Genomic DNA, 25,194 nt, shown 5'->3' with positions numbered 1-25,194 from the left:
CAGAGTCTCACTCTATCACCCAGGCTGGAGTGCAGCGATGTGATCTTGGCTTACTGCAACCTCTGTGGCCCGGGTTCAAGCGATTCTCCTGCCTCAGCCTCCCGAGTAGCTGGGATTACAGGCGCCCACCATCAAGCCCGGCTAATTTTTGTATTTTTAGTAGAGACAGGGTTTCACCATCTTGGCCAGGCTGGTCTTGAACTCCTGACCTCATGATCCACCTGCCTCAGCCTCCCAAAGTGCTGAGATGACCGGTGTGAGCCACCACGCCCGGCCTTGATTCTTTTTAAAAAGCCATGAAAGTGAAATGAATGCTACACAGAGCTGAGCCTGGTCACTGCCTATGCCCCTGTCTCCTCCTTTCTACCCTAAGCTGCTGTGAAACACCTTGTTATTACCTCTGCCAAGGGCTGGGGTATGTTGAAATTTCATAGCCGGCGTTGCAGGATCCCTGTGATTTTCAGGAACACACTCCCATAGGGGCTCCCCCTCAGCCAGAGCCAAGCCCAGTGTACGATGTCACAGAGTGGCAGCAGCCTGGCCAGATCTTTTCTCCTCATTAGGATCTGCCTTGGGGCAAAAGGATTGGTTTCTGTGTAGAGGGATAATTAAGGAATTAGAGAGACCGAGGGGTTGAGGAGGAATTATTTATTTATTTATTTGTACCGACGCCGTCGGATTAACATTTAAAGGACTGAGTTTTGAACAAAGAGTTTGGTTATTTTTTAAGTATTTTGTGGGGCGGGGGGAGCTCTGTGTAGGGGGAAGTATATTATAGAAGTGAGAAACAAAGACAGTTGTTTAATTGACACATGCATTATATTTTTTTTATTTTTTAAGGAATAATATGTTTTATGATTTGAGATTATTTGCCTAGTGACTTTGTAGCTGTACAGCTAGAGAAACAGAGTTTTTATAATGCTTGGGAAAGGAAGAGATAAGGCTTACTAGCTGCAGAAAAACAGGCAGTTAATTTTTAATGGACTTCAACTCTTTCTCTTCCTCAGGGAGAACTGGGTTTTCTTACATACAACTGAGTTTTTGCTTATACATTTTTTAATTTTTAAAAATTCCTGTTTCATCTGTGACAGGGGGTCCTATCCCCTGCCACCTTGGCCCTTCCTCATTTGCAGCAGGTTTTCAAAGGAGTGGCATTTTCTAACACAATGAATCCGAAAGTGCCTTCTCCGGGCCTGTCGCATCAGCATTTCCGGGGAGTAAACAAGAAATGCAGGTGCCCAGGGCCCATCTGTGAATCCGGGCCTCTGGGGGTGGGGGCGGGGCCCTGGAATCTGCATTCTTATGAGGCCGTTAAATGATCCCCATGCACCTTCAAATGGTACACTTGCTGCTGTCCTGAAGGCATTCAACCATCAATCTGGAGCCCAAAGAGAAGTTTCTGGAAACTGACAAGTGAGGCATTCTTTTCTCATGACTTTTTGCTTTTAATCTGAACGGCTTAAAAACTATATATAGTTCCCCAAAATTCACATATGTGATCCACCTAACCAAAATGACAGCCGAGAAACAATGATTTATAATCACCAACTTAATTTTATTAGATTCTGAAAATGTTTCAGATTTAGACAACATGAATTTTGACCAATAATTTTTTTTTTTGAGACAGAGTTTCACTCTTGTTGCCCACGTTAGAATGCAGTGGTGCGATCTCGGCTCACTGCAACCTCCGCCTCCCGGGTTCAAGCGATTCTCCTGCCTCAGCCTCCCAAGTAACTGGTATTACAGACACCCACCACCAGGCCTGGCTAATTTTTTGTATTTTTAGTAGAGATGGGGTTTCACCGTGTTAGCCAGGCTTGTCTCAAACTCTTGACCTCAGATATCCACCCACCTCAGCCTCCCAAATTGCTGGGATTACAGGCGTGAGCCACTGCATCCGACCACAATAACAAATCATTGCTGTTTTCTTGGAAAAGTTTGTGTAGAATATTCGATCATCAGTTTTTAAAGTGCAATGTTTTGTGGACAAGTAGCATGACGAACACATGATTTGTCCCCACCATTAAAAAATTTTAGTTTACTTGTGGCATATCAATACCGATGGCCTTTAAGCCAGTCTTACAGAAAAGAAGAAAAGAATTGTTTGCACTTTTTGTGGCTGTTTAAAAGGTTTACCATCTTGTAAGAGGGTGGGAAGATGGGGTGTGCCGTGGAGATGGTTAATGGGCACAAAAATATACTTTAGATAGAATGAGTAAGATCTTGTATTTGATAGCACAAAAGGGTGACTACAGTCAACAATCCTTCATGGTCCATTTAAAAATAACTAAAAGTGGCTGGACATGGTGGCTCACCCCTGAATCCCAGCACTTTGGAAAGCCGAGCCAGGTGGATGACTTGAGGTCGGGAGTTCGAGACCAGCCTGGCCAACATGGTGAAACCCCGTCTCTACTAAAAACACAAAAATTAGCCGGGTGTGGTGGTGCACACCTGTAGTCCCAGCTACTTGGGAGGCTGAAGCAGGAGAATTGCTTGAACCTGGGAGGCGGAGGTTGCTGTGAGCTGAGATTGTGCCACCGCACTCCAACCTGGACTACAGAGACTCCATCTCAAAAGAAAAAAAAAAAAAGAAACTAATTAAAGGTGTAATTGGAATGTTAGTGACACAAACAAGTGATGAATGCTCGAGGAGACGGATACCCTATTTGCCTTGATGTATTACACATTGCATGCCTGTATCAAAATACCTCATTATCCCATAAATATATACACCTACTATGTATGCATGCAATTTTTTTTTTAAAAAGAAAAAAGTTTAAAATCTGAACAGGTTTGGACATCCATCAGTGGTGGCCCTGGTATGTCCACTGCTGGGGGACTCTCCAGTCCTCGATAGATGATGCTGAGGCCCAGCTGGGTGGGGACATTTCGGCTGTGGCCATTGAGCCTTTACCTCGACTGAGTCTGCCTCCAGGCTCAGGAGCCCCCAGAGCCGTGGTCCAGCCACACGGCAGGGTCTGCCCTCTGCCTGTGAGTGGTATCTGCTGCCCACAACATCTTATGGACGACCACAGCTCCTACAGGCATCCCTTCCCTGCTCAGCTGAGACCTGGGCACACCTCCACCAAACCCGTACGAACCTTGCTCTAAATTGTGCTTCTCTCTGGACTGGCCTGCACCTGCTGGAACTCTGATTCTTGTCCCCACAACCTCCAGTTGCCCAGCGAGGGACAGAGGGAGCTGAATGTGCTGTTTCGTTCTTGCTCTGATGGGATCCCGGCATCGGGTAACCCCGGTTCAGCCATGTGGATTTATTTTTAAGCAAGTCGGCTCACGTCCTGACTCCAGGAGCACAGATTGCTGTGGAGTGTCAGTCACACAATTATTTCAACATGCTGGGCGCCTCTCTAGCCTGCTTTCCCCTCCTGCCTTTCCTGCTCTCAATTCTCTCTCCTTAGTTCTTGGGTTAATACTCTGGCCTGCGTACTTTGTTGTACTTTCTGTCTTTGAAGTCGTGCTCCGCTGAGATCCCACGCTGGGCAGGGCATGGGAAGCTACGTGCCCACAGAAGGACGGCTAATTGAGCTCTCGGAATTATAAATGCGCGATTGTTTTCAGGAATCTGGGCGAGATGGCTCATTTCCCAAGCTAGGGATTTTCCAGGGAAGCGTTTTCACTCCTTATCATCATTTAGCCATTGTGCCCACACCTTTGTGGCTCCTGGGTAATTATGTGCTGATGAAAGCTGTCTTACTTAGAACAAATAGTCTCATTCACTTACCGAAACTCCTCCAAATATAAATAAATCAAACCCCAGCAGCTCCATGAAAGCAAACACAGAAAGGCATAGCCGTGTTCAAATGAACTCAGATGGGGAGAGATAACCAGTAAACACTCTTAAAAGCACTGAAGGCAGGCCCATTCTCTTTTGCAGCTCATACACGCCATGGTGGAACCCCTGTAATCCTAAATTCTAAGAGAGATCAGACTAGACACGTGCTGTGTATCCTCTTTGGAAGGTGCACGGTGTCCTCATTTTCTATAATGATTGTGTAACTTTAATCACAAACAGCATCTTCTGATTCATTTAGCTTCCCGGCTAGGCGCGATGGCTCACACCTGTCATCCCAGCTCTTTGGGAGGCCTAGGCGGGCAGATAGCTTGAGGTCAGGAGTTCGAAACCAGCCTGGCCAACACGGTGAAACCCCATCTCTACTAAAAATATAAATATTAGTCAGGTATGGTGGCGGGTGCCTGTAATTCCAGCTACTCGGGAGGCTGAGGCAGGAGAATGGCTTGGACCCGGGAGGCGGAGGTTTGCGGTGAGCCGAGATCGTGCCACTGCACTCCAGCCTGGGCGACAGAGAGAAACTTCATCTAAAAAAAAAAAAAAAAAAAAGCTTCCCAAATATTATTCTTCCAGTAGCTTGTGCCGTCTTCATCAGAAGAGGGACTAGCTGTTTGGTTCATGTGCTTCTACCCAGTTATTAGATCAAGTTGGTTTTCAATAAAAGAAATCACTGGTCAATGCCTTCTGAAATTGATGGGTGTCAAGAAGGTAAATTTTGCACGCCGCCTTGGGAGGCACTTCTACTTTGAAAATAGATCTTTGTGAACCATCATTTTGGCCTATCCAATGACCTATAAAATACTTGAATTTATCATGAAAACAGAATACTGTGAAATCAGGATGAAGCTTGATAACAGGTCATCAACGTAATTGAGTAGATTGAAAACACAAGAGTCAGTGAAGTGTAGGATGAATGCTTGTTGTCAGTAAGAGAGCTCTTTGTGATACTCACCCTCCTCATCGCCTGTCCCTGCTAAAATCAGAGCTTTGTGAGGGCAGAGATGGATTCTGTGCACAGGTATCTTCTGAGTCTCTGATTCAGTGCCTGAAACACAGTGGCTCCCAAGACAATCTACCTCAGTGCCTGTTTTACAGGCTCACCTGTGACACATGACTGGGACATATGTTATTCATGATGACATGCAAGAGTCTCTGTGTAGGTGTCTACTGGTCTTCATCATCAAACAGAGCGAGAACTCCAAGTCAGGAGGCAGACATATCTTGGGGCAAGAAGACGCCTAGAATTTTTCTTCTACCTGTAGACTTTCGGATTGGGTAGAAGGATTGTTAAGGAGGTTGCAAAACTTGGAAAAAGGATGATGTGAGTGTTGATGGTATGGAATTCTCCCCACACCCCTGCGTATCCATTTTTAATGTACAGAATTCTCGTGACATGATTTTAGGGCATAGAATCCTTGAGAGATCATGTCTGTGCTGAAGTTCGAATCACAAAACTTCATGTGAATGTGTTCACCAACGATCAATTATGTTTATTCCCGAGAAGTTTTAACCAGATTGTGGATGTGTATTCTGGTTCAGCATATATTCACAATTACCTTTGTTTTTTGTTTTGTTGTATTGGAGACAAGGTCTTGCTCTGTCACCCAGGTTGGAGTGCAGTGGTGTGATCATAGCTCACTGCAGCCTCAAACTCCTCAGTAGGAAACTTCCTACCTCAGCCTCCCGAGTAGCTGGGACTAGTAGCATGCACCGCTACACATGGCTAATTTTGTTTTTTAAACTTTTTCTAGAGATGGGGTCTCATTATGTTGCCCAGGCTGGTCTCAAACTCCTGGCCTCAAGCGATCCTCCCACCTTCCAAAGTGCTGGGATTACAGGTGTAAGACACCAAGCTCAGCCCCTATGTTTTTTGTTTTTTTTTTTTTGCTTTTTGTTTGTTTGTTTTGAGACGGAGTCTTGCTCTGTTGCCCAGGCTGGAGTGCAGTGGTGCGATCTCGGCTCACTGCAACCTCCGACTCCCTGGTTCAAGCCATTCTCCTGCCTCAGCCTCCCAAGGAGCTGGGATTACAGGCGTGCACCATCACACCCAGCTAATTTTTTGTATTTTTAGTAGAGACAGGGATTCACCGTGTTAGCCAGGATGGTCTTGATCTCCTGACTTTCTGATCTGCCTGCCTTGGCCTCCCAAAGTGCTGGGATTACAGGCGTGAGCTACCACGCCCGGCCTGTGTTTTTTTTTTTTTTTAAACATAAAATGGCCCTTATTGACTGTTTTCCTTTTCATAGTGAGTCCTTTTGTTTCTTTCACGTTTTCGAGAAGTGCCCCGAGTCAGGCTGTAGACAGGAATATGCGTAGATAAACAGATAGACTCATGCGTTCCTGTTAATTCCTTGAGGTCACCGTATGTGTTCTCATGCATGGGCATAGATGTCCCACACTCTCTGAAAGTTTAATTGGTCCTCGCAGGTCTCACTGTGTTCCTTCTCTTCAGGGCTCTTCATATCTCAGGGTGGTAAGGCTTAATTTTAACCTTCCAAATCACTATGGCCGAGGCGGGCAGATCACGAGATCAGGAGATCGAGACCATCCTGGCTAACACGGTGAAACCCCGTCTCTACTAAAAGTACAAAAAAAATTAGCTGGGCGTGGTGGCGGGTGCCTGTAGTCCCAGCTACTCGGGAGGCTGAGGTGGGAGAATGGCGTGAACCCGGCAGGCGGAGCTTGCAGTGAGCCGAGATCGCACCACTGCACTCCAGCCTGGGCGACAGAGCGAGACACCGTCTCCAAATAAATAAACAAATAAATAGAAATACAAAAATTAGCCAGGCATGGTGGCGCATGCCTGTAATCCCAGCTACTCAGGAGGCTGATGCAGGAGAATTGCTTGAACCTGGGAGGTGGAGTTTTCAGTGAGCCGAGATCGCACCACTGCACTTCAGCCTGGGTGACACAGCGAGAGTCGATCTCAAAAAAAAAAAAAGGAATATGCATTTAACATTTCTTTGCGTCTTTTCGTGGCTCGATAGAGCCCGGTATATATTTTCACTAAAGAGCAAAAGCGCCTTTCCATGGGCCTTTAAATACTTAAGAATAAGCACATCCACACATGGGCCTCCCAGATAGTCGGTGCGTTTCCAGAAATGACGGTGCGTTGTGGTTCACAGCCTCTTTGGGTTTTGGTCTCCAACTCCCAGCCTCAGGCGATCCTCTTACCTGAGCCTCCCAAAGTGCTGGGATGACAGGCACAGTGAGCCACCATGCCCAGCTATTTTTTGAAAACTCATAGTCTCATATTTCCCTAATATTTAGGGTTAGGGCTAGAGTTAGGTAGAGGTTACAGGTGCTCTGACGAGTGTTTCCCAAGTCTTGGAGCCCACCTCTGGCCAAATCACCGCCTGCAGCTGGAAGCAAGGCTGTTTCTGAGATGAGTCATACTGACATATTTTGCTATTGAATGCACGGTTGCGCTGATCCATTCAGAGATACTTCTGCAGCACCATGAGCTCCTTAATCCCTGCCCCTGTTCACCTACAAGGGTCTGCAAGCGAGCCCCCTTCTGCAACTCACCTCTTTGTGTAATCCTTCTCCAGACCCTGAATATATCAGCCTGTTGGCATATGTATCTATGTGTGTGAGATCAGCCTGTTGGCATATGTATCTATGTGTGTGTGTGTGTGTGTGCACGCTCTGAGGATACTGGCACTTTTTAATCTTCTTCCATTAGACGACAGGGCTGAGGGCTTCCGCTTGCCGCCGACTTGCCGGCACACCTGGGGCATGTTTAATAAGTAATTGTGTATGGTCTGCTTTGCAAATGCGCTACTTCTCATTTTTCCATCCCGCCCCTAACGAGGACTGGGGTTGTTTTACAAGTTAATTACCCAAAAGATTATCGAGTGGGTTTAGAGGCACAAATTCTACGCGCTATTTAACAGATAAGAATTAATGAGTGTTGTTAAAATGGGAAAAAAAAAAATGTCTCTGTCAGCGGAGGGAGTTATCTGTACCCTGCCTGGCTGTGTTACTGTTGTTTTTTTTTTTGTCTGTGAATGAGAACCGAGGTAGAGAAACAAGGCGAGTGTTCTCATTGCTCTTCTCCCACCAGAGCACAGGCGGCACGTGTGAAAATAACTATTCACAGTTCCTTTCCCACCGTGTCTCAAGAGGGGTGAATGCCAGGGGTCGGGCCCGGTGGCTCACGCTTGGAATTCCAGCACTTTGGGAGGCTGAGGCAAGAAGATTGCTTGAGGCCAGGAGTTCGACAGCAGTCAGGGTGGCGTAGAGAGACTCCGTCTCTACAAAATATTAACAAATCAGTCTGGCTTGGTGGGGTGCACTGTGGTCCCAGCTACTCGGGAGGCAGAGGCAGGAGGATCGCTTGAGCCCAGGACTTCAAGACCAGCCTGGGCAACGTGGCAAGACCTTGTCTCTACAACTAAATAAAAAAATTAGTCAGGCGTGGTGTGCGTGCCTGGAGTCTCAGCTACTCAGGAGGCTGAGGCAGGAGGATCGTTTGAGCCTGGAGGTCAAGGCTGTGGTGAGCCGTGATCGCGACCCTGTACTTTAGCTTGGGCGACAGAGCAAGACCCTTTTCTCTAAATAAAAATGGAATAATAGTAAAAAGAAGCTGAATTTCAGCTGTTTTCAGCCATTCTCTTTATTCCTTCAAATGCCTCTGTATTCTGCAGTATCCTTTAAAATATTAAGAGCAATTTTAGCTAATCAGGAGGCTGAGACAGGAGAATCGCTTGAACCCAGGAGGCGGAGGTTGTGGTGAGCCGAGATCGTGGTATTGCGCTCCGGCCTGGGCAACAAGAGTGAAACTCCATCTCAAAAAAAAAAAAAAAAGGGAGACACAGATAAGGCCATGTGGAGACAGAGACTGGAGTGAAGCAGCCACCAGGAGCTGGAAGGGGCAGGAAGGATCCTCCCCTAGAGTCTTCAGAAAGTATCAGACACCTTTGGGAGGCCAAGGCGGGTGGATTGCTTGAGGCCAGGAGTTCGAGACCAGCCTGGCCAACATGGTGAAACCTCATCTCTACTAAAAATACAAAAATTAGCCGGGCATGGTGACGGGAGCCTGTCATCCCAGCTCCTCGGGAGGCTGAGGCTGGAGAATTGCTTGAACCCGGGAGGCTGAGGTTGCAGTGAGCTGAGATATTGCCAATGCACTCCAGCCTGGGAGACAGAGCATGATTCTGTCTCAAAAAAAAAAAAAAAAAAAAGAAAAGAAAAAGAAAGAAAGCATCAAACACAATTGCAAGGGGTTGAATGCTGATCTCCAAAAGATATGTCCATGTCCTAATCCCCAGAACCTGTGAACAGGAACTTATTTGGAAATAGGGTCTTTGCAGATGTAATTAGTTAAGGATCTCAAGATGAGATCATTCTGGATTAGGGTGAGTCTTAAATCCAATGATAGCTGTCCTTGTAGGAGACAGGAGAGGAGACACAGACACAGAGGAGAAGGCCTTGTGGAGACAGAGGCAGAGACTGGAGTGATGCGGCCACAAACCCAGGGACTCCTGGAGCCCCCAGGAACTGGGAGAGGCAGGGAGGCCCCTTCCTGAGAGCCCCCGGAGGGAGCATGGTCCCAAGACACCTGATCTCAGACTTTTGGTCTCCAGAGCCAGTAGAGGATGAATTCCTGTTGAATTAAGTTCCCCAGGTGTGGTCATTTGTCACAGCAGCCTCGGGAGACGAGTAGAGACATAGATCGGGCAGGAATAGAATATCTAGTTGCATTGCTGATAGAGGCATACTACAGCTGTGTGACATGGTGTGACATCAGCACACTGTGTCCTGACCCCAGGTCATGGGACAAGAACTTGGCGAGACATAGTCACCCCCCTGGCTCATCAGGGAAATGCATGGCTTCTGGTAAGGTGACCCTGAACATGCGTGTGTCACTCTGAAGTGTTGGCCTCAGACTCTGCCTCCAAATTCCAAGTCCCCTGGGGGTTCCGCTGGAGGTAGACACACCCCCATCCATGCCTTCCTTGCAGTCACGGGGACATCCCTTACTCAGTCCTCTCTGGTCACCGATGGGGCATGACAGGAGGCGCTACGTGTTTCCAAGCATCCGGGGTTCCAGATGCATGGAAATTCTGCGTGCGTCCTCTCTATGGGAAAAAGGGAGGTCTGCCAGGAGTGGAACCCCAGTGAGAAAGTAAACTCAAAACAGAAATGAAAGGTTTCTAGACACAGTACAAGCCCCCTTTGTGGTGCGCACAGGGACTTACGTAGCTCGGCCCCTCCACCCCCTGGCTGGCCCCAATGGCCAAGGTGTGTTGGGTGCTGATCTGTGACACCCTCCTGCTTCACACGGGCAGGGAGGGGTTCTGGAGAGAGTGCAGGTGGGCTGGAGAGCTGAGCTCCCTGCAGCAGGTGAGTGTGAGTCCTGAACAGACTCGTTCTAAGGAAACAGGTGCAGGAAAGAACACAGGTCTTGGAGGAATCAGGGTTGAGCCAGCCCTGTGACCTCGGGCTGTCCTTGGCCCCAGTGACGGCTTATCTTTACCTGGAACTTCAACCTCTTATCATCACCTATAACGCTGACCACTGATCCTCACCTGGGACTCGAACCTCTCCCCATCACCTGTAATGCTGACCACTCATTGTCACCTGGAAGTCCAGCCTCTCATCACTACCTGGAACTCCAACTCCAACTCTTTTTTTTTTTTTTTTCATGAGACGGAGTCTCACTGTGTTGCCCAGGCTGGAGTGCAGTGGCACAATCTCGGCTCACCGCAACTTCCGCCTCCCGGGTTCACGCCATTCTCCCGCCTCAGCCTCCCGAGTAGCTGGGACTACAGGCACGTGCCACTACGCCCAGCTAATTTATGTATTTTTAGTAGAGATGGGGTTTCACCATGTTGGCCAGGACGGTCTCGATCTCTTGACCTTGTGATCTGCCCGCCTCAGCCTCCCAAAGTGCTGGGATTACAGGCGTGAGCCACTGTGCCTGGCCCCAACTCCAACTCTTATCCTCATCTGTAGCTCTAACCTGTTATCCTCATGTGTAAATGTGATGTCATCCTCACCTGTAGCTGTAATCTCATCTTCACCTGGCATTCTGACCTCTTACCCTCACCTGTAGCTCTAACCGGCTATCCTCACCGATAGCTCTGACATCATATCACCTGTAGCTGTAACCTCGTCCTCACCTGGAACTCTGACCTGGCCGACGTGCTTGCAGCATGTGGGTGGGGCCGATTTCCCTCCTGCCCCGGCTCCCTGCTGCTGCCAAGTCCAGGTCTCTCCTGTGGGGCAGGTATACCCCTCCCTGGGTCTCAGCTGGGCCCACTGGCCTTCACAGGGAGCCTGCTGTCTGCCCTCCCATTCTTATCCTGCCCTCTCCTCCGGCGCCCTGTCTGCTCAGATGTACTCATGGCCTAGGCACCTGCAGCCGCCAGGACAGTGAGCCCGGACATAAGCAGCCTTCCATCCGGTTCCCCCTGCATCTGCCAACCCATCTTGCCCACAGCCAAGCTTCTGTGAAAAATCATAGCAGTCATGAAACTCATGAGTGCTCGGGCAAATCAGAAAAATTGCCAGGGATCCTACCATGGACACGCGTCCCTGAACCCCGAATGGTCCCTGTGTGTTGTGTGTGCGCAGGAGACGGGCAGGTCACTGTGTGTCGTGTGTGCAGGAGACAGGGAGGTCCCTGGGTGTTGTGTGCCCAGGAGATGGGGAGGTCCCTGTGTGTCGTGTGTGCAGGAGATGGGGAGGTCCCTGTGTGTTGTGTGTGCAGGAGACGGGGAGGTCCCTGGGTGTCCTGTGTGCAGGAGACAGGGAGGTCCCTGTGTGTCGTGTGTGCAGAGGAGATGGGGAGGTCCCTGGGTGTCTTGTGTGCGGAGGAGATGGGGAGGTCCCTGGGTGTCGTGTGTGCAGAGGAGATGGGGAGGTCCCTGTGTGTTGTGTGTGCAGGAGGCAGGGAGGTCCCTGGGTGTCCTGTGTGCAGGAGATGGGAAGGTCCCTGTGTGTCGTGTGTGTGCAGGAGACGGGGAGGTCCCTGGGTGTCCTGTGTGCAGGAGATGGGAAGGTCCCTGTGTGTCGTGTGTGCAGAGGAGATGGGGAGGTCCCTGGGTGTCTTGTGTGCGCAGGAGATGCTGAGGTCCCTGGGTGTCCTGTGTGCGCCGGAGATAGGGAGGTCCCTGTGTGTCGTGTGTGCGGAGGAGATGGGGAGGTCCCTGTGTGTCGTGTGTGCAGGAGACAGGGAGGTCCCTAGGTGTTGTGTGTGCAGGAGACGGGAAGGTCCCTGTGTGTCGTGTGTGCAGGAGACAGGGAGGTCCCTAGGTGTTGTGTGTGCAGGAGACGGGAAGGTCCCTGGGTGTCGTGTGTGCAGGAGACAGGGAGGTCCCTAGGTGTTGTGTGTGCAGGAGACGGGAAGGTCCCTGGGTGTCGTGTGTGCAGAGGAGATGGGGAGGTCCCTGGGTGTCGTGTGTGCAGAGGAGATGGGGAGGTCCCTGGGTGTCTTGTGTGCGCAGGAGATGGTGAGGTCCCTGGGTGTCCTGTGTGCGCCGGAGACAGGGAGGTCCCTGTGTGTCGTGTGTGCAGGAGACGGGGAGGTCCCTGTGTGTTGTGTGTGCAGAGGAGATGGGGAGGTCCCTGTGTGTCGTGTGTGCAGGAGACAGGGAGGTCCCTGTGTGTCGTGTGTGCAGAGGAGATGGGGAGGTCCCTGGGTGTCTTGTGTGCGCAGGAGATGGTGAGGTCCCTGGGTGTCCTGTGTGCGCCGGAGACAGGGAGGTCCCTGTGTGTCGTGTGTGCGCAGGAGATGGTGAGGTCCCTGGGTATTGTGTGTGCAGGAGACGGGGAGGTCCCTGTGTGTCGTGTGTGTGGAGGAGACGGGAAGGTCCCTGGGTGTCGTGTGTGCAGGAGACGGGGAGGTCCCTGGGTGTCGTGTGTGCAGGAGACGGGGAGGTCCCTGTGTGTCATGTGTGTGCACAGGAGATGGGAGGCGTCAACACACATTTCATGCTCACATTTCCATTCACTGTCCACACTGCACACTTGTACATGGTAAATGGCCAGACATTTATAGTTTGTTTATGTGTTATATTCATCTACTTTATATATATTCATATTTTAGGTTCATATATTTATTGTATACACATTTATATACTTGATCTATATTAATATTTTAGGTTTGTATGCTTACTATATATTTATTATAAAGCATATACATTAGATTATAATGTATTATTATATATGATGTATTATGTTCAATGTATATATTAAATACATAATGACATAATATGAATTTATATTATTATAATGTATATACATATGAATTCACATTCATATGTATGTTACATTTTGTAATGTATATATATTTTGTAACCTATATTTGTAATATAAAATTATATACAACATATACTTTGATACATTTTATTTATATATTTATGTATAAAACATAATATATGCACAATACATTTTGTGTATATATAAACTATATATTACATAAATATATAATGATAACTATAAATTATATTTGTATGTCATATTATAAATAATTTATATTAAATATGCTATTCTATAAATAGTATATATTTATATTTAGTATATATTTTTATATCATACTTTATAATAAACATGAATTTATAATATATAAGTATAAACTATAGTTATTGGATGTTTAATTTTATGTATATATTATTTTATATATATCATACTATGTAACACATAATATATAATAAATATGATATATAATAAGCATATATCATAATATATAATATAAACATTGTAACATATAATACATATATATCAGTATACAAAATATAAAATTAATATATACATAAAATTATACACCTACTTATTTTATTTTATTTTTTAAGAGACGTGAGTCTTGCTGTGTTGCCCGGGCTGGCTTTGCCTCTGGAACTCAAGCGATCCTCCCACCTCAGCCTCTGGAGGAGCTGGGACTACAGGCGTGCACCATCATTTCCTCCTAAAATTATATGTGCTGCATATATAAAATGATAAATGCTTTACATATACTTTATGAAATTATATCGGCTTTAGATAAAAGCAGAGATTTCATGAAACTGAACTGTAACGTGCATGGCATTTAAATCCCATTGAAGTGAAGGGCTGGGCTTGAGGCTAGCATCACCCTCCCTGACCGTCATACCCATTTCCATTTCCCCAGGATCCCAAACCCTGGGAGGACCAGGATGCTTTGTTTAAGCAGCACGTTTGAATTGCTGGCATTGCCTGTGGCCTCCCTGTGGCGAGGGATGGTGAACGACAGCGTTTTCCCTCCTCCTTCCTCACTTTGCAAACCTCACTTCGTTGGATGCATAATTGCTGCCTCATCCCCATGGATCGCCTTGGACTGTGTAGCAATCACTGCTCTTTTCACAGTCCCTCTTGAATTTCTTTCCTTTTTTTTTCTTTTAGTCGGAATCTCGCTCTGTCTGTCACCCAGGCTGGAGTGCAGTGGTGCGATCTTGGCCCACTGCAACCTTCACCTCCTGGATTCAAGCAATTATCCTGCCTCAGTCTCCCCAGTAGCTGGGATTACAGGTGTGTCCCACCACACCCAGCTAATTTTTGTATTTTTAGTAGAGATGGGAATTTCACCATGTTGGTCAGGCTGGTCTCGAACTCCTGACCTCAGGTGATCCGCCCACCTCGGCCTCCCAAAGTGCTGGGATTACAGGAGTCCTCTTGAATTTCACTTAAGATGGGCTGGGTGCTTCGTGGCAGGCTTTTCACATCAGCCTTTGCATTTCTGGGTGTGACCCCTGTGTCTACTGCCTTCTATATTCCTCTCTTACTTGGCAGGATTCCATCCCTAGGTGGGTTTATTTTTTTCCCCCAGTCCCCTGCCTGCCTGAGAATTCCTACCTATGGCTCCTCATGGGAAAGGGCTCTTGGCTGCGTCTTAAATCTTGGGTTATGCCTTGGTGCATACTGGTGTTGCACCAGTGGTGCAACGTTGCCGGCATCCCTTTTGCCTGAGGGCAGGTCACTTGTATTCTGTCTTGAAGGAACCTGACTTTTAAGGAGGGACGACCTGGAGAGTTTCTTTATTATTGAACTTCACTGACTCCCTGAGGATAGACTGAGCCTGCCAAATTCTTGGGTCCCCAATAAAACAGCATTCCATGAAATAAAAAGTAAGAACAGATGGCACCAGGAATTCCACTGCTGGGTATATACCTCAAAGAATTGGAAACAGGGTCTCCAACAGATATTTGCACAAACCACGTTTGCAGCAGCAGTATTACTTACAATAACCCGAAGGTGGAGAGAAACTGTGTCCTTCCAGAAGCAAATGGATAAGCAAAATGTGGTATAGCCAAACGGTGGAATATTACGCAGCCATAAAAAAGGAAGGGTATTCAGATGCATGCTGTGATGTGGGCTAACCTTGAGGACATTAATGCTAAGTGAAATAATCCAATCCTAAAAGGTGGAGAGAAACTGTGTCCCTCCACAGGCAGATGGATAAGCAAAATGTGGTGTATCCAAATGATGGAATATTACGCAGCCATAAAAAAGGAAGGATATTCAGATGCATGCTGCAATGTGGGCTAACCTTGAGGACATTAATGCTAAGTGAAATAAACCAATCCCCAAAGGACAAATACTGTAGGATTCCACTTCTATGAGGTACACAGAGTACCTTTAAATTCTTAGAGACAGAAAGTGGAATGGGGTAGTTATAGGGGTTGGGCGAGGAAAAGGTGGGGACTTAATGTTTAATGGGAACAGAGTTTCCATTTGGCAAGATGAAAATATTTTGGAGATGCACGGCAATGATGGCTACATAACAATATGAATGTATTTAATACCACTTTACTGTGTACGTACAAATGGTTAAAATGCTAAACTTTATGTGATGTGTATTTTTCCACAACTCAAAATTATAAAAAAAAAAATGCAGCTGGGCATGGTGACTCATGCCCGTAATCCCAGCACTTGGGGAAGCCGAGGCGGGTGGATCACCTGAGGTCAGGAGTTTGAGACGAGCCTGGCCAACATGGAGAAACCTCCTACTAAAAATACAAAATTAGCCGAGTGTGGTGGTGGGCGCCTGTAATCCTAGCTATTTGGGAGGCTGAGCAGGAGAATCGCTTGAATCCAGGAGGCAGAGGTTGTGGTGAGCTGCGATCGCGCTATTACACTCCAGGATGGGCAACAAGAGCAAAGCTCCGTCAAAAAAAAAAAAAAAAAACAAAAGGTTAAAATGCTAAACTTTATGTTGTGTGTATTTTTCCACAGCTAAAAATTATTTTAAAAATGAGGCCGAGGTGGTTCATGCCTGTAATCCCAGCAATTTGGGAGGCTGAGGCGGGTGGATCACTTGAGGTCGGGAGTTCGAGACCACCGTGGCCGACATGGCGAAACCCCTTCTCTACTAAAAATACAAAAACTAGTCGGGCATGGTGGCTCAAGCCTGTAATCCCAGCTCTTCGGGAGGCTGAGGCAGCAGAATCACTTGATCACCGGAGGCGGAGGTTGCAGTGAGCCGAGCTCATGCCACTGCACTCTAGCCTGGGTGACACAGCAAGAATCCATCTAAAACAATAAAAAAATAAAAAATAAAATAAGTAATTGCCCTTAAATTGGAAATGCTCAACAACCCACGTGATTCTGAATCTGAAAAGGCCAGATCAGGGAGATACAGAGAAGAATAAATAAAACACAAGGCAAGAGAAGATTTATCTCTGGAGCATCCTTGTGCAGCTGTTGGTGAGTGACTCGTGTGTGTCAATTGATAACACACTCATGAGTGGATAAAAGTACCCATGTTTTAGGTCAAGAAAGACTGCGACACACGTGTCCAGCACGCCAAGCACACAGCCCGTGGGGTGTCATCTGTGTGCTGTGCCCTCCCTGTCTCCCTCTCCCAAGCTCCTGCATGGAAACAGAGGTGGACACGAAACCTACCTACCCACCCCCTCCCAGGTTACCGCCATCACTTTCATCACAAAACAGAGTCCGGATTCAGGGATTCAGCCCAGGGCAGGAGCTCAGGTCATCTTCCTCTTTCAGAAGGGAGATTTCTGCTGCCTCTGGCCCAGCCTTTCCCTCTCTTTCCCCCCATGAGCTGCCATTGGAGCACCCACCTGGGTCCAGGTGAGAGAGAGGAGGAAGGAGACCAGGTGACCCCTTCCTGGCTGGTTGCCCCATGTCCCGGTAACAGAGGGTTAGAGCTGATTCTCATGGCAGAAGCGTGACTGCCAGAGACCACCTGCGGCGCTTCTAATGCTCTGGTCCGTGTATTCGTCTTGTAGGGTTGCCGAGTGTTACAGAGACCCACAGACCAGGTGGTTTAAACAAAAGATATTTATTCTCTCACAGCTGTAGAGGCTACATGTCTGAGGTCACCGTGTTGGTAGGCTTGCTTTCTCCTTGGCTTGTAGACGCCGTCTTCTCCCTGTGTCCTCACAGAGTCCTTCCTCTGCGTGTGTCTGTGTCCTCATCTCTTCTTATGAAATGTCTTAGTCTATTTCAGGCTGCTGTCACAGAATACCATAGGCTGGATGACTTACAAACAAAAGACATTTATTCTCCCACAGTCCTAGAGGCTGGATGTCTGAGATCAGGGTATGGGCAAGGCTGATTCCTCCTGAGGTCTCTCTCCTCGACTTGGAGATGCTGTCTTCTCCCTGTGTCCTCACAGAGTCCTTCCTCTGTCTATGTCTGTGTCCTCATCTCCTCTTCTTATGAGATATCTTAGTCCATTTCAGGCTGCTATCACAGAATACCATAGGCTGGGTGGCTTAGAAACAATAGACGTTGATTCTCCCACAGTACTGGAGGCTGGACATCTGAGATCAGGGTATGGGCAGGGCTGGTTCCTCCTGAGGTCTCTCTCCTGGACTTGGAGTCACCGTCTTCTCCCTGTGTCCTCACAGGGTTGTCCCTCTGTGTGTGTCTGTGTCCTCATCTCCTCTTCTTATAAGGAGCCAGTCCCATTGGATCAGCCTCCCCCCAGCCCCCTGAAACCTCATTTTACCTTAATTGCCTCTTTAAAGACCCCATATCCAAATATAATCACATTCTGAAGTCCTAGGGCTGAGGATCTCAATGTATGAATTTGGGGGGGGACAAAATTCAGCCCATGACAACCAGTGCTTCTTTCCAAGGGGCTACCTGAAAACTTTTCTGCAACCCCCAGAAAGCTGGCATCATCTCAGCATCTTGCCGTGGGGTTCCCTCCATGCATCCCAATGGCTCCTTTGAGTAAGACCAAGGACAAACCCATACCACTCCCTTCTCTTTTCTCTGATCAGTCCCCACAGGACCACAGCTACCCTGTAGCTATGAGCAGTGGCTTCCTCAGGAGTGAGCCAGGCTCCTGTACTCCATGCCTCCCTGGCACAGAACAAGATTTAGGTTCCGGGGGTACCTGAGGGAATCCCCTTTTTTTTTTGCAGGGGAGGGTGGAGGCTCAGAGTAGGGAATTTTTTTTTTCCGCCTGATGTGTGGAAATTCACCCCTGTTATCTGACCCATGCACACTCTGGAGCTGGCTGAGGTCCTAACTATTTCCTCTGTAAACTTCTGCCCTTGGAATGGGTTCTGCGATGATTAATACTTAGAGTAAACTTGATTGGATTGAAGGATGCAAAGTATTGATCCTGGGTGTGTCTGTGAGGGTGTTGCCAAAGGACATTAACATTTGAGTCCGTGGGCTGGGAAAGGCAGACCCACCCTTAATCATCTGGGTGGCCACCATGTCATCAGCAGGCCAGCGAGGCTAGACTATAAGCAGGCAGAAAAACGTGAAAAGACTAGACTGGTCTAGCCTCCCAGCCTGCATCTTTCTCTGTGCTGGATACTTCCTGCCCTGGAAAACTGGACTCCAAGTTCTTCAGCTTTGGGACTTGGGCTGGCTTCCTTGCCCCTCAGCCTGCAGACAGCCTATTGTGGGGCCTTGTGATCGTGTGAGTTAATACCGAATAAATGCCCCTTTCTATATATCTATCCTGTTAGTTCTGTCCCTCTAGAGAACCCTGACCAATACAGGGTCCGTTCCTTACCCCCTACATCTATAACCCTGCTGCCTCAGTTGATAGGGAAGCAGAAAGAGCCCCTTTTTTAATGTTTAATTTTATTAGGTTTGCAGTTTCCCAGTGCCCAAACTCATGTTGATTTCAAAAACTGTCCTTTTAAAGCATGTGGGCAGTGTGACAATTCATAGCAGGTGACAAAAATGTTTTATAAATAATATCCATGGAAATGGAAGCTGTCACTGTCTGCAGAATGCAGCCAAAATATTCAGAAGATTTGTATCACTCTAAGTTCTCGTGCTAGTAAGAAATAAAAAAGCAAATGATGACTGGGCCTCTAAGAAATAAAGTAAAATTAGGAAGCAGGAGTATGAAAATAATGACATTATGCAGAAATAAATACAAAAGGAAAGTAGCGGAGAAGCAAAAAAAAAAAAACCATCAATAATAGTTTCCTTAAGAAAAATGAAAGAATAATATCCCACCATTTATTCATCCTTCATTCCACACACAAAAGAAGCAAGGACAGATTAGCATGAATTGGAACAAGAAAGAGGAAACAACATGTAATAAAAATATGATTTAAACTTATGCAAAAAAAGTGATTTATAACTAACATATTTGATTACCTCCTCCTGGGCAAAGGCTGTCTTATTGCAAAAAATTAGAATTTGGCTAAATTCATGCAAATGGAATTACAGATCACAGATGAAACAACATGCTGAAATTTCAACCGTCAGAACTTTCCACCAAGTGTTCCTAATGAATTCTTGAATATCTGGTTGGGTGCAGTGGCTCACGCCTGTAATCCCAGCACTTTGGGAGGCTGAGTTGGGCGGGTCACCTGAGGTCCAGAGTTCAAGACCAGCCTGGCCAACATGGTAAAACCCTGTCTCTACTAAAAATACAAAAATTAGCTGGGTGTGGTGGTGCAGGCCTGTAATCCCAGCTACTTGGGAGGCTGAGGCAGGAGAATTGCTTGAACCTGGGAGGTGGAGGTTGCAGTGAGCTGAAATCATGCCACTGCACTCTAGCCTGGTGACAGAGCAAGACTCCGTCTCTCTGTCTCTCTCTTTCTTTCTCTCTCTCTCACACACAAAATAAATAAATAAATAAATAAATAAATAAATAAATAAATGAATGAATAAATAATTGATTATCTATATACTTTTCCCAAACCATCAAGGACAATCTAGATCAAGAATCTGGAAACTGTTGACCCTGGAACATATCTGACCCTTAACTTGTTTTTCTCATTAAAGTTTTCTTGAAACACAGCCATATACATTCATTTACTTATTGCCTGTGACTGTTTTTGCCTTAGGTACACAGGTTTGAAGAGTTGCAACAGAGACCTTATGGCCCACAAATCCTAAGGTGTGTAGTATTTGGCCATTTATCCAAAAATCTACTGGCTGTACTCTTCAAAGTGACCAGAGCCACCAACCTGTGTCTGAGTAAACCGTTTTACTCCCAAATGAACACTTTTCAAAGAAGCATCATCGGCTGGTTCTACTTACCAACCTAAATAAATAAAATCTAGTTTAATCTTATCCACTGAATAGACTTCCAAGTTAAAAAAAAATTACTCCTGACTCAGTTGCAACTCATCCACCTGTAGACCAAAGGATGCTTCTCAGTAGGTAACAGGGAAGCATTTGGGATAATTCAACATCCATTAATTAGTAAACCTCTGAAGGAATTAATCTCATAACAGCAGCCAGAACGCAGGAGATGCTCTACACCCGAATCACAAATTGAATGGATGGCAAGTGGATTTTCCCTCCTAAGGCTGATTGATTGGTTCTGGCTGCCAGCACCCTGAGATGAGAATGATCCTGCAGCAAGGAATAGTCATCAATTAGTGATGCCTGCTGTGGCTATGGAATGAGAATTACGGTCTGTGTGCTACATTCTTTCCATTCTTGGTGGTTCTCTCATAAACCACAATAAAGCATGCATCTTTTAAAGCAACCATGACCATCACTAGCCACCACCATAGCCCTCTGGCTGATTCATGGATGAATTTCCAAATTCAGATGTGAATTTCCAATGTCACATTTGTGTTCATTTCCCTAAACGATGATGATGGTGATGATGGTGATGGTAATGATGGTACTTGTTGGGTGTGTGTATGTATGTATACACACACACATATATATATACACATATATATACACACACACACACACATACATATATATATATATATATTTGAGATGGAGTCTCGCTCTGTCACCAGGCTGGAGTGCAGTGGCACAATCTTGGCTCACTACAACCTCCGCCTTCCAGGCTCAAGCGATTCTCCTGCCTCAGCCTCCCGAGCAGCTGGGACTACAGGTGTGCAGCAAATGTATATATATATATATATATATATATATATATATATATATATATATTTCTTTTTTTTAAATTAATTTATTTTTTATTATACTTTAAGTTTTAGGGTACATGTGCACATTGTGCAGGTTAGTTACATACGTATACATGTGCCATGCCGGTGTGCCGCACCTACCAACTGGTCATCCAGCATTAGGTATATCTCCCAATGCCATCCCCCCCCTTCCCCCACCCCACAACAGTCCCCAGAGTGTGATGTTCCCCTTCCTGTGTCCACATGATCCCATTGTTCAATTTTAAATACAACCAAATAAGCTTGCTTCTTGCCTGTGTGGAATTTATAGTCCAGCTGGAGTGAGGAATTAAATAATCATCCACTTATCTGAGTGAGCAAAATTATGATAAACACTCTTAAAAAGTGTCCTTTAACAGCTGTCTTGAAAGATTCAATTCCATCCTCTCATGAGGTTTCACCCTCTGGGTTTGCTTTCTCCAAGACCTACCCTCCTGTGTGGCTTCTTTCTTGACTGTTTCTTTTATGCTGCCTTTCCTCAGCGTTTCCTCGTAGCATCTCACACTACACACCTTTCCTTAGGTCTTGCAACCACATCCGTGTTCTCCAAAACTCCGCTCTGCTAGTTCTCACCGATATATTTGTTTCCAGACTCCTGCCTCCTACACCTCCCTGCTTCCACAGCAAGTCCAGGAATGTATTTGACATTTTCCTTCTCTCTGTGTAAGTCAGTGGACTACCATCCTCTCAGCTGCCTACAGTCGATCCTAGAGTGTCTGAGATGCTTTTGTCCACCTTGGCATTCCTCTCCCTGGTGGCAACTGAGAGCTCTGTAGACCACCTACATGCTTATCAAAAACACTCCGTCATTTTCTGTATCACTTCCTACAGCAGGTCACACCTATCCCTTACCTGCTTCATAACTCTGCTTCCTGGCTAGTCTCTCGGCTTCCAGGTTTCCCTCCCTGAACTGTCTACACTGCAGTCAGAGAGATCCTGCTGAGTCACACTGTTGTCTTACCTGCTTAAACCCATATGGGCAGAATGCCCTTCATGCCTCCACCTGTTTGCTGTGGCTGTGCACATGTGGTTCCTGGTTCTTGAGAATTCTTCCCTCCTCTGCCTCGTGACCATCCAAGTCCCTCTCATGCTAGTCTTCTCAGCTTGTATAGCATGCTGTAAAGCAGTTGTCCTGAAGCCAGGTGCCTACAACTCCCTGCTCCCTTGGGACACTTAATCCCTTCTATCGCCAACCTCACACATTGCATTGTTGGTTGCTTAATTGTGTCACTGATTTCCCCAGCCCCATGATGGTCCATGGAACATCACTGGGATATAAAAAGTACTGGCCAAAGGAATAAAATACAGGAAAACATTTTGTGCATTGTGGGATCTCATGAATGACAGCTGCCACAATGATGATGTGGATGATAATGGTGATTCTGATGGTGATGATGGTTGTGATGATGGTGGTAGTGATGATGGCAATGATGATGACAGTGGTAATGATGATGACAGTGGTAATGGTGATGATGGTGATAATTATGGTGATGGTGATATAATAATGACTGTGATGATGGTGATGATGATGATGGTGATGATCATGATGATGGTGATGATGGTGATGATAATTATTATGCTGCTGCTGCTGATGTGATAATGATGATGGTGATGGTGATGATGGTGTTTATGATGGTGATGATAGTGATGATGAAGATGTTGGTGTTGATGATGATGCTGATGGTGATGATGATGATGGGGTGATAGAAATGATGATGATGGTGATGAGGATGGTGATAGTGATGGTCATGGTCATGTGATGATGATGATGGTCAGTGATGATGATGGTCATGATGGTGATGACAATGGTGGTGGTGATAGAAATAATGATGATGATGATGGTGATGGTGATGCTGCTGCTGCTGCTGATGGTGATGGTGGTGATGATGATGATGGTGATAGTGGTGGTAATAGAAATGATAATGATGTTGGTGATGGTGATGATGCTGCTGCTGCTGATGGTGATGATGGTGATGGTGATGATAGAAATGATAATGATGGTGATGATGGTCATGCTGCTGCTGCTGATAATGATGGTGATGATGGTGATGGTGGTGATGATGATGATGATAGTGATGATGATGGTGATAATGATGATGGCGATGATGATGATGGTGATGGTGGTGATGATGGTGATGATGATGATGATGGTGATGATGGTGATGATGATGATGATGGTTATGATGGTGATGATAATGATGATGATGATGGTGATGATGATGATGGTGATTATGGTGACAGTGATGATGATGGTGGTGGTGATGATAGAGATGGTGACCATGGTGATGATGATGGTGCTGATAGTGATGATGGTGATAATTAATATGGTGATATCAGGCAGTGATGATGGTGGTGATCATGGTGATAGTAATGATGATGAAAATGGTAATGATTGCTACTCTATTGTCCATCAAGTTGTGGTTACATAGAATCACAGATTTTTGGAGTTGATGCGCAGAGAAATGTATGGGCTCCCTAAGGATGCCAGCTGTCTGCTGACACTCACTGTCACATTTGTGTTCATTTCCCTAAAATATGCTTTTTTCACTGTGACTTGGGGAAGACTCCTTTAATCTGTGGCTGTTCCGAATCCTGTGTTGTAACTGTATTTCATTGAACATAATCGTCAAACTGAATGTTGGGATAACCTAATCACAGCTGTCTGTTTGACCTTGGACATGATATTTTTCTAACTTTTAAGACTTTTCTCTTGAGATGAAATTTTGCAACTTTTGCACAAACTGAGAGCACAGCCTTTGTCTCTGACACTGCTAAGAAGTGAGTTAATTCATGTTCATATTCATTTCATTGATATCTTTGTCACTTGGTAAAAATACTCCTGGTAAGAAATATTATCTGAAATCGCCTTTGTGACTTCACAGACTTGATTCTGCAAAGAGTATTCATCAGACGTGTTCACAGGCAATATTGTAGCTGGTGCTTTGTATTGACTAAAATATTCCTCAAGGCAGTATAAAATATGAGGTTCTTCAGTCACTTTGCAACTTTATCGCATAAACTGCAGTTGTAACCTCCCCCCATTCTTCTTGTAGCTGGATTTGCATATTTAAAATGCTGATTTTTAATGCCTTTTCTCAATGAAATCAATTGCATTACAGGTAACTTTAGCATGTGGACACATAGGCACAAAGAAAGGACACCTCCCTTAAGGAAATGCAAGTCAGAGAGAATCAATTTTCTCTTCATTCTCTCTAAGGGACAAACAGCCCTAGCATTGTAAAGAAATTCCAGGGGAATAGTTGGTTCCCCCTTTTCTTGAAATCTGTTTTGTCCAAATCTGAATTACGTGAATTCTAATAAGCAAATACTTTCTGTTATACCTCCTTCTTTCACTACCTGAAGAAAATGTCCTGCAGGAAAGGAAACTTTGCCTACATTAGTTAGCCTTATTTCAAATTCATACATCTCTTCTCCCATTCTTTTCCTTTGGGAAACTTGACCACTCTAATGTCATGTAAAGGTAGCAACTAACACATTCCTCTGGGATGGTGATGATGATAGTGATAATTATTCTGGTGGTGATGGTAGTGATGATGGTGATGGTGATGATGATGATGATGGTGATGGTGATGATGGTAGTGATGATGGTGGTGATGGTGATGATGATGATGGTAGTGATAATGGTGGTGATGGTGATGATGGTAATGATGATGGTGATGATGATGATGATGGTGATGGTGATGATGGTAGTGATGATGGTGGTGATGGTGATGATGATGATGGTAGTGATAATGGTGGTGATGGTGATGATGGTAATGATGATGGTGATGATGATGATGATGGTGATGGTGATGATGGTAGTGATGATGGTGGTGATGATGGTGATGATGGTAATGATGATGGTGATGGTGATGATGGTAGTGATGATGGTGATGATGATGATGATGGTGATGGTGATGATGGTAGTGATGATGGTGATGATGATGATGATGGTGGTGATGGTGATGACGGTAATGATGATGGTGGTGGCTATGACGTTGGTGATGGTGGTGATAGTGATGATGGTAGTGATGATG

The 25,194-nt window shown here is 46.0% G+C and overlaps 2 protein-coding genes across 4 annotated transcripts in view; both read left to right on the top strand.

Annotated features, from left to right (window-relative positions):
- The window catches only part of DHRSX (dehydrogenase/reductase X-linked), a 319,446-nt gene that overhangs the window by 121,287 nt on the left and 172,965 nt on the right, over nt 1–25,194 (top strand). The window lies entirely within an intron of this gene.
- Nucleotides 10,500–19,553, top strand: LOC129530417 (uncharacterized). The gene is made up of 2 exons (XM_055377227.1): nt 10,500–12,737; nt 16,280–19,553. The coding sequence occupies exon 1, from the start codon at nt 10,973–10,975 to the stop codon at nt 12,140–12,142; it is 1,170 nt and encodes a 389-aa protein (XP_055233202.1). The 5' UTR covers nt 10,500–10,972; the 3' UTR covers nt 12,143–12,737; nt 16,280–19,553.

Source organism: Gorilla gorilla, chromosome Y (genome assembly GCF_029281585.2).
Source record: "Gorilla gorilla gorilla isolate KB3781 chromosome Y, NHGRI_mGorGor1-v2.1_pri, whole genome shotgun sequence".
Taxonomy (NCBI): Eukaryota; Metazoa; Chordata; class Mammalia; order Primates; family Hominidae; genus Gorilla; species Gorilla gorilla.
Note: the sequence above shows the minus strand (reverse complement) of the source record. Positions and strands in the feature narration are given on the sequence as shown.